Here is a 16,358-nt window from a genome sequence, read left to right as displayed (position 1 = left end):
TTTCCTATCAATGCAAAAAATATTTCTACACTTTCTTTTATGATTGTGTAAGCTGCATGCCTTTATATTGGGAATGTTATGGGAACTGTGCAAAGAACATGTGCTCTGTGGCTTTTCCTGCATGATGATGCTTGATGACATGAGAGTCCAATAAAAATTTAAAACCCACGTGGCTATAAAAAATGGAGCCAAGGTCCAATGGCATTTCATATTTCATTGGGATTTTCTTTTTTATATGCATGTGTTTTGAACGCTGACCCCATAAAACATAGACTATTGGTTAATTTTTTATCTTTCGGGCAAATTTTATTTGGCTTTGGAACCGTGGGCATAAAGGGCAGTGATCCAAGCTCACTCCTTCTCTTTGTCAGGTCCATTTTTCTGGACAGGGGGAGAAACTGGACTCGTCTCATTTCAAGGACCCTAGCCCCAAAGTGTGTGCAAGTTTTAAGGATCTGCTGATATTCTTCTTCTGCCACAACAATGTCCACGCTGAAGCCAACCACCATGCTGCCAGCTATCTGTGACAATGCTGCCACAGCCTGCTCGGGCACAGACTGCCTTGTTCCTCCCAGTAACTTCAATGCCATCCTGAGTGTAGTGATGAGCACGGTGCTCACCATCATGCTCGCAATGGTCATGTTCTCCATGGGCTGCACAGTGGAAGCTGCAAAGCTGTGGGGCCACATTAAGAAGCCATGGGGCATTATCATTGGCTTCCTCTGCCAGTTTGGCATTATGCCTTTCACAGCTTTTGCCTTGTCACTGGCTTTTGGGGTCCAGGCTGTGCAGGCAGTGGTCATCATCATCATGGGCTGCTGTCCAGGTGGCTCAAACTCCAACATCATCTGCTACTGGTTGGAAGGAGACATGGACCTCAGGTGAGACCTTGGGCAGGTTCATTGCTATTTTTTCTTTTTCCCTTAATGTTAAAGAGCAGACTTCTCTGAGCCTTTTTCAGCTGGTGGTTTCTCCCTGTTAAAAAAGGAACCTTCTTTTTTCCCTACTATCACCAAGTGTTGCTCTTAGAGGACCACTATGTTTACTCTATGATAACTATTTGTTTCTCTTGTGTATGTAAACTAAATAGAACATTTTCATGTTTTTTGGATCCCAGAACACTCTTAAGCTATTTTAAGGAAGACTTTCTTGTTGTGTAGCTACCTGGCAGGAGAACAACAGAATTAATGTATTACAAGTTTTTATTGGTCTAGAGTTTTATTTACATTTATTCAATGTTAATGCACTATTTAAATAAAACAAATTGTGTTAGTGTGTATAAGCACAGCTAGGGACAAATGCAGAAAACTCATCAGTGTCCAAATCCTTCGCTCCTCAGTATCAGTATGACAACCTGCTCCTCTCTCCTGGCCTTGGGGATGATGCCTCTCTGTCTTTTAATCTACACCAGTGTATGGACATCCAGTGACACCATCAAGATCCCGTATGACAGTATCGGTAAGGAAAGCTCTCGCAGAACTGAAACACCTGTAAGAATTTCAAACATGTGCCTTTAAGAATGTGTATTATCAGGATGTAACTGTGAATGCTGTTCCTGCCTCTAAGGCAGTGGTTCTCAAAGTGTGTGGAGCACCCCACTGGTGGGGCACAAGTTACCTGGCAGAAAGGTTATGCGGAACTAACATCAGAATCACTTTTATGGTGGAACAAAGACATTTGTGGCAGCTAGGTTAATAATATGCACATCCACTGCATCCCCTGAAAAGCTGCAGCCGCGTGTGCAAGTCTGTCGGCTGTCGACTTACACATGCGGCTGCAGCTTTTTGGCTACAGCCTACACACATCAACAGTACCTAGTTCATTCTGTTTTAAGCTGGTGAGGTGTGTTTGCGGATGGCGCTCAGGTATGTTCACCTGCCCCGCAGACCACGCCCCGCCAAAGCTCTGCTATCAAAAGCAGGCTCACTGCAGCCACCATTAGTGAATAGTATTAAACTCTCATTTAAATGATATATTTTTCATCTCTGTTCACAAGTTTCTGGATTTTGTTTTTTTAACTTAGACTGAACATTATTTTTCCATGTCTGATAATGTTCACATTCTGTTTAACTTGTTGCTTTTTTGAAGAAGTAGTGCAGACTAATGAAGCAGTCTAGTGAAAAAAGTTACAAGTTGTCAAACTGGGTGATTGGGACCCACAACCAGTTTCACACCTTGGCTCAGGCGATTAGAGGATCATCAGGGGGTCCTTTTGTCCCTCTGTGGGGGGATACTCCCACTGGGTTTATATCTGGGACTCCCCACCATTTGACCTTAGAACTGAAGAAGCTTGTCGGATGAGAGGTGAAATGTCTTCAAGTAACTTAAAGAAGTCCAGACGCTTTTCTTTGCAAGCTCATTTGACTACGATGACCTGGATGACTGAGTACCTTCACAGACACAATCTACTATTTTGCATCATCAGGTATCACTCTGGCAGCCCTAATCATCCCGATTGCTGTGGGAATGTACGTAAAGCGCAGGTGGCCTGAGATGGCAAAAAAGATTCTGAAGGTAGGAATACTCTACAGCACAGGTGTCAAACTCCAGGCCACGAGGGCCGGTGTCCTGTAGGCTTTAGATGTTTCCTTGATCCAACACAGCTGATTTAAATGGCTAAATGACCTCAACATTTCTTGAAGTTCTCCAGAGGCCTGGTAATGAACTAATCATTTGAATCAGATGTGTAGACTCAGGGAGATATCTTAAACCTGCAGGACACCGGCCCTCTAGGCCTGGAGTTTGACACCCCTGCTCTGCAGTTTATTGAATATAATGCTACAGGTTTAATGTTTTCACTTATAACATCTTGTGCCTGTGTGACATGTTTCTTTTTAGAAATAGCATTTCCATCATACATACTGGGGGGATGTGATATTTCCATTTTACAGTGCCGAACCAGTTAAATCACCTGGACTGGGTTTTAATGGAGTGTTTATGTTGGGCACAGGTTGGATCCATTGTTGGCTTGGTTCTCATTATTGTTATAGCTGTGGTTGGAGGAGTCCTCTACCAGTCGTCCTGGACCATTGCTCCCTCCCTGTGGATAATTGGCACCATCTACCCCTTTATTGGATTGAGCCTTGGGTTCTTCCTGGCTCGCTTTGTGGGTCAACCCTGGTACAGGTGAGGTGACAGCAAAATGTTTCTGACACAGCTACATTTAAAATTTGACTTATTGATGAGGTTCGTCATTGTTCCTTTATTTGTTCAGATGTCGAACCATTGCACTGGAGACAGGTTTCCAGAATGCCCAGTTGTGCAGCACTATCGTCCAGCTGTCCTTCAGCCCAGAGGAGCTGGAAATCATGTTTGCCTTCCCCCTCATCTACAGCATCTTCCAGCTCGTGTCAGCACTCGTCTTTGTGGGATGTAAGACCTTAAAACAAACAACACATACATTGGCCATTTTCTCCTGCATCGCTTGACTTTTTTTTAGTTCTTGGTCAGTGAATGCAGCTTCCTTCTTTTCCTTCTTTTCCTCCATTGTGATGTTTTTTTGCTGTGTTGAGTCAACAGATTGAGCCAGGTGCTGTGCCATATAAGGATTAAATATTTAACCCAAGTTTAACCAGTAATAGAGTTGCAGCGTGCTTCATGCTTCTCTGGTGGTTTATCTGTGTCAGAGATCAAGTATCATGACACCTATGACAGCAGCGGTGATGCCCAACTAGCTGCCACACAAATATCAGCTACAGGTACCCCTTTAAAAAGGGCCAAAGGGGCTGCCATTCCCTGATGGAATGAGCTCTCACTCCCTGGGGCAAAGCAAGCCCTTTGGTGCTGTATGCCAGTGAGCTTGCTTCTATAATCCAGTGGGACAGCCTTTGTCTGCTTCACCAATCCAGCCAGAGGTAGAGCTCTGTGTAAACATACAGCTGGTAACATAAACACACATTCTGAGTGCTCTCAATGTGGGTACGTAGCACACACACTGGACAAAGAGAATGCATCCTCCTCTGCTCCTCAGATGCAAAAGGAGGGAAGCAAAAGCTCAGCAACTCAAACTGCATTCAGTTATAAGATGCAGGCTTGACTTTGGGAAAATAGGCAGCATTCGGACGCAATACGACCTTATGGCCATCAGGAGAGAACTGTGCAAGAGGGATGCACTGCAACGCATGTAGGTCACCCACTTACTTTGCTGAAGCCAAAGTGAGAACTGATGCAGTCTTATATGAGAGAAATTTCATATCCACAGACTCAATGGGTTCAAAAGAGGGGCTACATATGCCTCCAGCACTAAAGAAAAGTCCCAAGCAGGGACACTGGACTTAAGCACAGGTCTCAGCCAACAAACCCTTTTCAGAAAAGGTATGGTGAGGGGATGTGCACCTGGTGTCACCCCGTCAAAGCCAAAATGACAAGCAGATATAGCTGCTAAATAAACCTTAATCGTTGAAAATGAAAGGACCTCATCCAGCAGCTCCTGCAGGAATTTCAAAACATTCACAAAAGAGCACTGGAATGGGACAGTGTGGCGGTCCTGGCATCATTGCTCGAAGGCTCGCCATTTCTAACAGTACAAGCCTCTAGTGGATGAGGCCGTAGTGTTCTGAATTGTCACTATCACACTAGGTAGCAGACCCTTAGCAATCAAGTTTGACCTCTCAGCAGGTAAGCATGAAGACGCCACAGATCCGGGCGCAAATGAATTATTTCTCCTCCCACCTGAGAGAAGAGGTCCCTGCGGAGGCTAAGTTGACTAAGTTGCCAAGGACTCACTGCTAGCAGGCTGATTATCTCTGAATACCAAGACCCTGTGGGCCACCAAGGGGCCACTACAATCAGTCAGAGAGACTGCCGACGCAATCTCTCTAAAATTGGAGATATCATTTCCACTGGGGGAAATGCATACAGGAGCATGACTGGCCATTGGTGCGCTAGCGCGTCCATGCCCAAGGTTGCATTGTGAACGATTATTGAGAAGAACAGGGGGAAGTGAATATTTACCCTGGAGGCAAAAAAAGATCTACCTGTGCATTGCCAAACAGATCCCAAATCTGAGCCACTATCAAAGGGTGCAACCTCCATTCCTTCACCAGAGTACCCCCCTTGGGGGAAATGAACACTGCACCATAACAGCAGAGAGCGAGACAGCTTTAATAGGGGAAGGGAGGGTGTCCCTCCCTGACTGTTTATGTAAGAGACTATTGTTGAATTGTCCTTCCTGTATAAGACATGCTGGCCCTCCAGGACTGGACGGAAATGTTTGAGAGCTAAGAACACTGCTAACAGCTCTAAGTGGTTGATGTGAAGATCACGCAGGGCTGCGGACCAGATCCCTCTCACTGATGCACCCTCGCACAGCGCTCCCCACCCCCTTAGGGAAGCATCTGTGGACACCACCTTGCAAAACAACACCCTCCCATCTGAGAGCCCTGATGCAGTAGCCTGGGCTCCGTCCAGGGATAGAGAACTAGCATGCACGATGCGGTTACCATCAGCCTCCTCCAGAGGTGACGCGATGCACACAGGTGGTGAGAGAGAGTCCAGCATTGAAACACTCTCATCTTTACCAGTCTAAGTGGCACTACAGTGATCATAGATGCCATCGTGCTCAACAAATGTAATATCGTCTGGAAACGCAGTCTCTGTCCCAGATGAAACTGAGCGAAGCTGTAATGAAACGCAGCCACGCAGCCAGGTGCAAGCGTGTCACTGAGGCAACTGAGCAGCCAGCTGGCTGACCTGCAGCATCAATGGCGGGGCGTTGTGTGTCTGTGTCTTTAGCACTGATGCACTGATGCTCTAACATCTATGAACAATTTTAAGTGCAACATCTTCATGAGTTTTTATGTCACCCAGGAGTTTTTTTGTTTAGTGGGATGTTTTATTTGCTGTTATTTTTCATCCCTCACTTTTCCTTTCAATTCTACTCTCTTTAGTTTGCAAACCAAAAGGTTCTGTGTTGGGTTTAGGTAATTACAAGTATTTTAAGTAATTTAGAGAGAAAGACTTTGGTTTGGGTTAAAACAAACCCCCTAAAAGTAGTAATCCTGCACATTTACCAGTGATGAGATGGACCTAACACAATCTCACTAATGCCATACCCCAGTGCAAATCGGAACACATCGGAAGGAAAGACTTTGCTTAAATTATCAATGCCTGTGTGTTTGAGAAGATGGGGCTACTTAATGTCACAGAGGTGAGAATAGCCTTGAATAAACATAGGTTTTAATGTGTGAAAATGTGGAGTGAGGGGATTGATGGAAGTTAGAGTTCACATTGTTGAAAATGATATGGAGGCCGTCTTCTGCAGAATACCTTGAAATTTTCACTTTTCTTTCAGTCCTGGGCACCAAACATTTGAGAACAGTGGTTTACAGATTATCATAGATGCTTACTAATTTTGAAACTGAACAGAAAAGAAGACGTAGGATGCTTCAAATTGTCTTGTTATGGCATCTTGCATAGATGCTTTGTCACTGAAGTCCTGTTTATTCCACTTTTAAAGGTTTTGTCCAAAGGTGTTTGCTCACTGGTTCTGAATCTATGGTTTGTTTCCTGTCCAGGCTTCCAGCTTTACAAAAGGTATTGTGGTGGCGGTTCGTCTGCAAACAGTGACACTCCGTACTTGGAAGGTCACAATCCTGATCTAGAAGAACAAAAGTACCGCCCACGGGAAAATGGTGGCTTTGAGGGCGATGAGAGCAACAACACGGATGTGAAGGATAAAAGCACTGACAAAAGCACTGAGCTGTGATGCAGCCCTGAAAACCAGAGATGTTCGGTTGTTGGTATGAGCAATAACAACTGCATCACTGAACACACCATTCAGACTCTACTGTGAAGACACAATGCACTCTGCAGGCTGTATGTGCACCACACTAAATCATTTGGAAAAGTTTTAGCTGAACAGGGTTGCACAAATTTCTTCCCCGGGACAGTCAGTATCTAACTTCAAGTGGGAACGTGGTGGGGACCAACTGCTGAATTATGTGTTATTTACTTTTATTCATATGTAAATATTTAGAACCACTTTGCCTGTACATTGTTAGTGTCTCTTAATGAGTGCTTCAGTGGTGGAAAACAGGGTGGTTTTTTGTTGTTGTTGTTTTTTGTAATGTGACAGTCATAATTTATTTGATATTACTGTCATTTCAAAAGCAACAAGAACACAGTGATGACAATAAAGAACAAAATGTGATATACTGATGTAGTTACAGCGTAAGAAAAATCTATGTGAGATCCAGTCATGTAAAAGGTGCTGTGGAGTTGTTTTTTTGTTTTTTTCAAAGTGTGTGATTGAAACGACCCTGCCTGATGAAGTGACACTGAGGTACAGTTACCACAGAAGGATAACTCAGATGTGGGTGGTGATACATACAAATAATCTGAAGAAACACCAATTTAAAAAACTGAGTGCAACTGTACTTGCTTTGGCAGAGGGGTTGGCAGTTAAATAAATGCAATGGACAAGAAGTAGAAATCAAGTAGGATGTAGAAAACCCAAAAGTATACAGATCAGTTTAAGTTACACAAATACAAGAAAAAATGTAAATAGATTGCTATAACATTAAAAAAAAATGTGACATTTCTTATATAAAAAATATGGTTACCAATAAAGCTGTTAGCATGAATTAACTGTGTAACAGCTCCATAAAAGTAGATAAAGATAAACAGATTTTTGTTATTGTTGTTATCTAAAAAAGCATATTTGTTGGATGTTATTTATGCCCTGCCGGGCACACATGGGGCGGCGTAACCGAATGTGCAGCTTAGTATACAGGAACATCTGTGCCAAATATGGCCTAGAAGTCCCGTGGTCAAAATAGGACATACCCCGTAGGGTGGTCGAGAATAACCAAGCCAAGATCCTGTTGGACTTCCAGATACAAACAGACAAAGTGATTACGGCTAACCAATTGGACACAGAAGTGGTGGATAAGCAGATTAAGATGGCTGTAGTGATAGATGTAGCTATCCTAAATGACAGCAACATTAGAAAGACGGAACACAAGAAGCTGGAGAAATACCAAGAGCTGAGAAAAGAACTCAAGGAGATGTGGAGGGTGAAGGCAACATTAACCAGATTTGTAAATCCACCATTTAGATAATAACCTGTAGAGGCCTAAAATGTACCTGTGTGCCAAGTTTGGTTGCTCAACTCTTGATTGTGTAGAGGGAGTTGGTGGATAAAGCAGCAAACACACAGATAGACATTTCATGTGTTAATATGAGATGCACCAGATTTAGCATGGAAATGTTTACTTCCTCAAGAATCTGTATTATGTTTATATGTAAACCATTTAATTTAGTTCACAAATGAAAGTTAAACATTGGTATAACCATTATGGACTGATATGGGCATCCAGAGAGGATAAAAAAAAAGGTATCACGTTGATGTGTTTTAGGTTTCTAAGCTCATGATGACTCATGTACAGTACACTACACACCAAGTGCTTAAAATGAAAACTTTAATAAAATGAAACAACACGTGATCTGATTAATTTGAAGGAAACCCCTGTGAAGAAATCATGAATTACATAAACTAGTCTGAAAAATAAATGATAGATGATAAATGATAGGTAATGGCAAAGTTGCATAAAGGGAATTAGGAAGGAGATAAAGACTTTAATAAACTAAAACAACACAGGTTGTACTCAGTGGTTAAGAAAAGCGGTAGAAGCACTTAACAGGACAGTCAGAAAAACTCACGACCACACTGGTACTGGGAATTCCACAGTGCTTGTCCTTTAGTGCACATTCTCTACATCTACCTTACAAGGCCCGCTTATCATACATGAAGCACAACCTGTGTTCCTACAACACAGTGTTCCTACAACATTGCAAGTAGTTAAAGAGGTGAAAGACTTAAGGTCCGTCCAGTCCATACGCTCACGTGCAGGTGCATACTTATGAAGTTACTAACCCTTACCTTGCATTGTCTTAAAGAGAAACCACACCATTGTGACTGTTACAACATGTTCTCATTAATTTGAATGAAACCCCTGTGAAAGAATCATAAATTACATAAACCAGTCTGGAAAATGGCAAAGTTGCATAACGTTAGTTAGGAAGAAGATAAAATATATGAAAAATAAAGCCACTAATCAGGGAACAGCCCTGGGATCTCCTGCTGGGTTTAAACACACTCACGTGGTGGATTTGTTTATTTTTTTTTTAAATTAGGGAGGCTGTTTTTATATTAACAACATTTCAGATTAAAAATTAACTCATGTTCAAAATGGTTGATCATGCAGACTTTGGGGTGTTAATTAAAGATTATGTCACCATGAAATGACGAGCTTTTTCCCCCGTGCCTAGTCTCCTGTACAGAACAGAATGCATTCAGCTTGTCAAATTTACATACGTTTTCGATCGCTACAGTGTGACTCTGCAGTGCTGTGCTGTATGTTTGTAAGTTTTCTCCCCAACAAACACAACAATGGCTACGAAACATTTTGAACCATCAAAGGCAACTGCGGTACCACCCATAAGGCAGAGGAAGGAACCATCGCACAAAAGGTTGGACTTCCGGACATGCTAAAGGAAGGTAGAAGTTACCGTATTTTCCGGATTATAAGGCACACCGGATTATAAGGCACGTTAAGCGAAACAAAACAGATAAGTCAAACTTAACTCATTCTTCTTGCTTTCTCTACTTGATTCATTGATGTTGAATTCTCTGGCAGCCGCTCTATTCACGTTCTGCACCTGAAACAGGGTTTGATCTTTGGTTTCATTCTATAATACTGGACTTATTTTTCTACAAAGGTTTGAACTTTGAGGGTGTTTAAACAAGAGAGAAAAGTGTGAAAATGTTCATGCCTGTCTGAGAAAAGTGTATGAAGTGTGTAGTGAGGGGTTTTTACAGCTTAAAACATCTATAATAATTTTTTTTTAAAAGCTGACTACTTTGCGGATTTGACCTATCTCAGGTTATTTTTTAGAACATAACTCCTACAATAAACGAAGGACCACACCTTTATTTTGTTTTATGGGCTCTGGGTTACTCATGTTTAAAAGAATGATTAAGAGACCAAAGACGGCCATATATAATTGTGCAAAGGACATGTATTCTGTGGCTGCTGCCTCTTTGAAACTTTTCCTGCATGATGATGCTTGATGATTGTGAGTTCATTAAAACTTTAAACCCACAAGGCTGTAAAAACTGGAGCCATGGTGTAATGGTATTTCATATTTCATTGTGATTTTCTTTTTTATATGCATGTGTTTTGAACGCTGACCCCATAAAACATAGACTATTGGTTATTTTTTTATCTTTCCGCCCAATTTTATTTGGCTTTGAAACCGTGGGCATAAAGGGCAGTGATCCAAGCTCACTCCATCTCTTTGTCACATCCACTTTCCTGGACAGGTGGTGAAACTGGACTTGTCTCACCTCAAGGACTCTAAGAAGCCCCAAAGTGTGTGCAAGTTTTAGTATCTGCTGATATTCTTCTTCTGCCACAACAATGTCCACGGTGAAGCCAACCACCATGCTGCCAGCTATCTGTGACAATGCTGCCACAGCCTGCTCGGGCACAGACTGCCTTGTTCCTCCCAGTAACTTCAATGCCATCCTGGGAGTAGTGGTGAGCACGGTGCTCACCATCATGCTCGCAATGGTCATGTTCGCCATGGGCTGCAGAGTGGAGGCTGCAAAGCTGTGGGGCCACATTAAGAAGCCATGGGGCATTATCATTGGCTTCCTCTGCCAGTTTGGCATTATGCCTTTCACAGCTTTTGCCTTGTCACTGGCTTTTGGGGTCCAGGCTGTGCAGGCAGTGGTCATCATCATCATGGGCTGCTGTCCAGGTGGCTCAAACTCCAACATCATCTGCTACTGGTTGGAAGGAGACATGGACCTCAGGTGAGACTTTGGGCAGGTTCATTGCTATTTTTTCTTTTTCCCTTTATGTTAAAGAGCAGACTTCTCTGAGCCTTTTTCAGCTGGTGGTTTCTCCCTGTTAAAAAAGGAACCTTCTTTTTTCCCTACTATCACCAAGTGCTGCTCTTAGAGGACCACTATGTTTACTCTATGATAACTATTTGTTTCTCTTGTGTATGTAAACTAAATAGAATATTTTCATGTTTTTTGGATCCCAGAACACTCTTAAGCTATTTTAAGGAAGACTTTCTTGTTGTGTAGCTACCTGGCAGGAGAACAACAGAATTAATGTATTACAAGTTTTTATTGGTCTAGAGTTTTATTTACATTTATTCAATGTTAATGCACTATTTAAATAAAACAAATTGTGTTAGTGTGTATAAGCACAGCTAGGGACAAATGCAGGAAACTCATCAGTGTCCAAATCCTTCGCTCCTCAGTCTCAGTATGACAGCCTGCTCCTCTCTCCTGGCCTTGGGGATGATGCCTCTCTGTCTTTTAATCTACACCAGCGTATGGATATCCAGTGACACCATCAAGATCCCGTATGACAGTATCGGTAAGGAAAGCTTTCAAAGAACTGAAACACCTTAAATAATTTCAAACAAGTGCTCTCAATAATGTGTATTATCAGGATGTAACTGTGAATGCTGTTCCTGCCTCTAAGGTAACCTTTTTATAATCTACTTTTTTGCATCCTCAGGTATCACACTGGCAGCCCTAATCATCCCGATCGGTGTGGGAATGTACGTAAAGCACAGGTGGCCTGAGATGGCAAAAAAGATCCTGAAGGTAGGAATGCTCTACAGTTTATTGAATATAATTCTACAGGTTTAATGTTTTCACTTATAACATCTTGTGCCTGTGTGACATGTTTCTTTTTAGAGACCGCTGATTTTGTCTCTGTTGTCCAAACTACACCGCTGGATGGAAAGATGTTGAAGGAACAATAGTAAAAGAAATACCCGTTTCAGCTTTAATATCGGACATAAAATTGCAGAATAAAATACATATGGCAGATAAACCTATACTACAAATAATGATATCAGCTTGGAAAGAAGTAATAAAAATTGGTGGTTTGGAAAATGCCTCTAAGGTTTTAAGATGGTGTGCATATGATTCAGATTTTACTCCAAATCCAATATGATAATAGATTCAAAAACTGGATTTCAAAAGGTATAACCAATTATTATTCATTTGTCCATAAGGGCGCATTTCAAAGCTTTGAATCTTTAAGGAGTAAACATGACTTGGGATCTGATGATTTTTTTAGATATCTACAGATCAGAAATTATTTTAATCAAAACTTAAAAGTGAACCTAAACGAATTACAATTTGTAGAAACATTCTTATTACTAACCAAATCTGAAGTGCAAAGTAAAATTATTTCTAAATTATATAACAGCAACCGGCGGTGTAAAAACGGACAGCACTCTGTATATTAAAGCGAAGTGGGAAAGGAGGGTAATTTGACAATTACAGAGAAGTGTTGGGCTCACGCATGCAAGATACAGTGGGCTACCACTGGGTCTAATGTTTGGCGTGAATTTTGCTGGGAAAAGCATTATGAGATTTTTCATTACCCCTGCTCAACAAAGATATCGAGGAATTGGTGATAAATGTTGGAGATGTGGGGGAGATGGAGCTAACCATTTCCACATCTTTTGGGACTGTAAAGATATTCGCCAGTATTGTCTCTAATCCATGATCATTTACGTGTTTTTTTCATTTGTTTTTCCTTCAACTTTTGAGACCATCTTTTTGTGCAATGCACCAGTGGATAAACTGAATTCCAACGACAGAAGACTCCTGTATATCCTTCTGGCCGCAAGTAAAAAGCCTCTTATGAGAAGATGGCTTAAGCCTGAACCACCAACGATAGAAGACTGGCATTTCCATCATACTGGGGGGATGTGATATTTTCATTTTACAGTGCCGAACCAGTTAAATCACCTGGACTGGGTTTTAATGGAGTGTTTATGTTGTGCACAGGTTGGATCCATTGTTGGCTTGGTTCTCATTGTTATTATAGCTGTGATTGGAGGAGTCCTCTACCAGTCGTCCTGGACCATTGCTCCCTCCCTGTGGATAATTGGCACCATCTACCCCTTTATTGGATTGAGCCTTGGGTTCTTCCTGGCTCGCTTTGTGGGTCAACCCTGGTACAGGTGAGGTGACAGCAAAATGTTTCTGACACAGCTACATTTAAAATTTGACTTATTGATGAGGTTCGTCATTGTTCCTTTATTTGTTCAGATGTCGAACCATTGCACTGGAGACAGGTATCCAGAATGCCCAGTTGTGCAGCACTATCGTCCAGCTGTCCTTCACCCCAGAGGAGCTGGAAAAGATGTTTGCCTTCCCCCTCATCTACAGCATCTTCCAGCTCGTGTCAGCACTCGTCTTTGTGGGAGGTAAGACCTTAAAACAAACAACAAATACATTGGCCATTTTCTCCTGCATCGCTTGACTTTTTTTTAGTTCTTGGTCAGTGAATGCAGCTTCCTTATTTTCCTTCTTTTCTTCCATTGTGATGTTTTTTTGCTGTGTTGAGTCAACAGATTGAGCCAGGTGCTGTGCCATATAAGGATTAAATATTTAACCCAAGTTTAAAGAGTAACAGAATTGCAGTGTGCTTCATGTTGTTTCAGTGGTTTGCCTGTGTCAGCTATAAAGTATCGTAATATCCATGTCAGCACATAGTTTGAATATTTTTTCCACCAGTTTCTTTCGGGAAAATTGGGAAAATGGATGACTTTACCTCACAGTCTTATTACTATTTCTTTGACCATTGAATTGTCTAACTGTGAAAGCAAATTACATAAAGGGGGATGCTGCTTAGAATTCAAGGGCACCAGTCAAGGTTAATTCAAGTGTTTCCCAAGAGGTGTCCAGGTGTGCCAGGGACTTTGTGTAAACCAAGCATCATTTTGTAACAGAAAAAAAAGTAATGTAAGAAATTGAATTTGACTATATTATTGACTGACGCATTTAAAGCTGTGATTGAGGAGAGCATTGGAGAATGGCGGAGAAGATGAAGAAAAGCACCCCCAAAATCACCTACAAAAGCTACCTGTCTTTAGAAACTTCCTCGCATGAAGTAATTAGCAGCAGCTTTACAACCTGAGACTCCTGAATGGCAATGACTTTTCACAACTTCCTGCAACAGTGTAAAATAACAGCTCAAATAGACGTTGAGAGGATTAAGTGACATGAGAGGACAATATATATGTTATAGGTTTACCTAGGCAACTGATATCTGAAATATCCAGTAGCAATTAACATCAGAGATGTTAATGGTCATTAGCCCAACTGTGGCATTTGTTGGCAGGAATTAACTAAACATTCTCCTGAGAGAAATACTGGCTTTTGTAAAACAGTGGTGGATTTGAACCAGAAGAAGCAGGAACAATGCACTCTCAATAAGAGGTATTGTTCAACACCGCTTTCTCGGGTCTGCTTACTGTGTCTCGCCATGCATGCAGACATCTTTAGCATTACTTTTTTTTTTTTTTTGCCTGTCCCATTTGGTTCTTTAGCCATCAGAATTGTTGTATGAAGACCAACGAGGACACCCAATGGATGCATCTTTAGCATTACTGCACTGAAGCTCTAACACCTATGAAAAACTTTAAGAAGTGCAACATCTTCATGAGTTTTTATGTCACCTAGGAGATCTTTTGTTTTGTGGTATTTTTTGCTTGCTGGTTTTTTTTTCCATCCCTAACTTATTCCTTTCACTTCAGGTTAAAACAAACCTCCTGCACATTTACCAGTGACGAAATGGACCTTCCACAGTCCCACTAATGCCATACCCCAGTGCATCTCGGAACACATTCAAAGGACAGAATTTGCTTAAATTAGCAATTCCTGTGTGTTTGAGAAGATGGTGCTACTTAATGTCACAGACGTGAGAATAGGCTTGCATTAAAATAGGTTTTCGTGTGAAAATGTGCAGTGAGGGAATGAATGAAAGTTATAGTTCACATTGTCTAAAATGACATACAGGGCATCTTCTGCAGAATACCTTGAAATTTTGAATTCTGTCTGTCCTGTGCACCAAACATTTGAGAACCACTGGTTTACAGTGTATCGTAGATGCTCACTTATACTTGAAACTGAACAGAAAAGAAAACATGGGATGCTTCAAATTTTCTTGTTATGGCATCTTGCATAGAAGTCCTGTTTATTCCACATTTAAAGGTTTTGTCCAAAGGTCTTTGCTCACTGGTTCTGAATCTATGGTTTGTTTCCTGTCCAGGCTTCCAGCTTTATAAAAGATTTTGTGGCGGCTCGTCTACAAACAGTGACGCTACATACTTGGAAGGTCAGAACGCTGATGTAGAAGAGCAAAAGCACTGCCCACAGGAAAATGGTGGCTTTGAGGGCGATGAGAGCAACAACACGGATGTGAAGGATAAAAGCACTGACAAAAGCACTGAGCTGTGATATTGCAGCTCTGAAAACCAGAGACTTTGGATTGTTGGTATGAACAATAACAACTGCATCAGTGATCACAGCATTTGGACTCTACTGTGAAGACACACTGCACTCTGCAGGCTGTATGTGCACCACACTAAACCATTTGGAAAAGTTTTAGCTGAACAGGGTTGCACAAATTTCTTCCCCGGGACAGTCAGTATCTAACTTCAAGTGGGAACGTGGTGGGGACCAACTGCTGAATTATGTGTTATTTACTTTTATTCATATCTAAATATTTAGAACCACTTTGCCTGTACATTGTTAGACATGTGTCTTAATCAGTGCTTCAGTGATTGTAAACAGGGTGTTTGGGGTTTTTTGTAAGGTGACAGCCATAATTTATTTCATATTAATGTTATTTCAATAGCAACAAGAACACAGTGATGACAACAAAGAACAAAATGGTATATAATGATGTAGTTACAGCTTAAGAGAAATCTATGTGAGATCCAGTCATGTCAATGTAAAGCTGTTAGCATGAATTAACTGTGTAACAGCTCCATAAAAGTAGCAGTAGTAGTTAAACAGATTTTTATTATTACTATTTTGGTTATTTATTATTAATTATTATTTTATTATTAAAATTGGTCAGTAAATCCTGTGGTTAGTTGTTGAGTGAGGAAGTAGCTAAAAGCCAAGTGTGAATGATTGAAATAATAATTTAATAGTCATACATAAATGGTTAATAAGAATGTAATCAGTCTTTGAAAGTCTGGGGTTTCAGTGATCAGTTTTTCTGTCCATACTCAAGCATCAGACTTTGAAATCAACATATTCACACTTTAATGTATGAGTCTGCTGTACTGCAAAGGGACTTTGTTTAATGAAGCAATTACAGTTTAATTTCATTTACTTGGACATTTTTTTTAAATGATGAACACAAACAGTTTTTAATGAATACATTTCTGTTCTCAGTTGTGTAGTTATAAATAAAGATTATTTGCATGTTATTGTTTTTGTGCAGTTGTTCCAATGTCCTTTGTCTTATTTAAAAAAAAAAAAAAAGACTAAAGCTTGTCTTTGACCGTAGTGTGGTAAA

At 41.1% G+C, this 16,358-nt stretch overlaps 1 protein-coding gene across 2 annotated transcripts; it reads left to right on the top strand.

Annotated features, from left to right (window-relative positions):
* The first annotated feature begins 377 nt into the window (after positions 1-377).
* Positions 378-15,707, top strand: LOC113007920 (ileal sodium/bile acid cotransporter-like). Of its 2 annotated transcripts, none has more exons than XM_026144979.1 (6): positions 378-881; positions 1,340-1,458; positions 2,426-2,514; positions 2,951-3,126; positions 3,215-3,372; positions 6,516-7,125. In XM_026144979.1, the coding sequence occupies exons 1-6, from the start codon at positions 484-486 to the stop codon at positions 6,704-6,706; spliced, it is 1,131 nt and encodes a 376-aa protein (XP_026000764.1). In that variant the 5' UTR covers positions 378-483; the 3' UTR covers positions 6,707-7,125. The 2 variants fall into 2 exon arrangements, with proteins under 2 accessions (XP_026000764.1, XP_026000765.1); XM_026144980.1 differs by lacking the exons at positions 378-881; positions 1,340-1,458; positions 2,426-2,514; ... (1 more) ...; positions 3,215-3,372; positions 6,516-7,125 and adding exons at positions 9,816-10,819; positions 11,278-11,396; positions 11,541-11,629; ... (1 more) ...; positions 13,094-13,251; positions 15,099-15,707.
* The last annotated feature ends 651 nt before the right edge of the window (positions 15,708-16,358 follow it).

The sequence above is a fragment of the Astatotilapia calliptera genome, chromosome 16 (genome assembly GCF_900246225.1).
Source record: "Astatotilapia calliptera chromosome 16, fAstCal1.2, whole genome shotgun sequence".
Classification (NCBI taxonomy): Eukaryota; Metazoa; Chordata; class Actinopteri; order Cichliformes; family Cichlidae; genus Astatotilapia; species Astatotilapia calliptera.
Note: the sequence above shows the minus strand (reverse complement) of the source record. Positions and strands in the feature narration are given on the sequence as shown.

What these genes read in the sequence shown, in the direction of transcription:
- LOC113007920 (XM_026144979.1), top strand. Translation starts at nt 484, where the DNA reads ATGTCCACGCTGAAGCCAACCACCATGCTGCCAGCTATCTGTGACAAT. An exon ending in GATCCCGTATGACAGTATCG is followed by an intron (nt 1,459 to 2,425) that starts GTAAGGAAAGCT and finishes TTGCATCATCAG; the next exon opens with GTATCACTCTGGCAGCCCTA. An exon ending in AGCACTCGTCTTTGTGGGAT is followed by an intron (nt 3,373 to 6,515) that starts GTAAGACCTTAA and finishes TTTCCTGTCCAG; the next exon opens with GCTTCCAGCTTTACAAAAGG.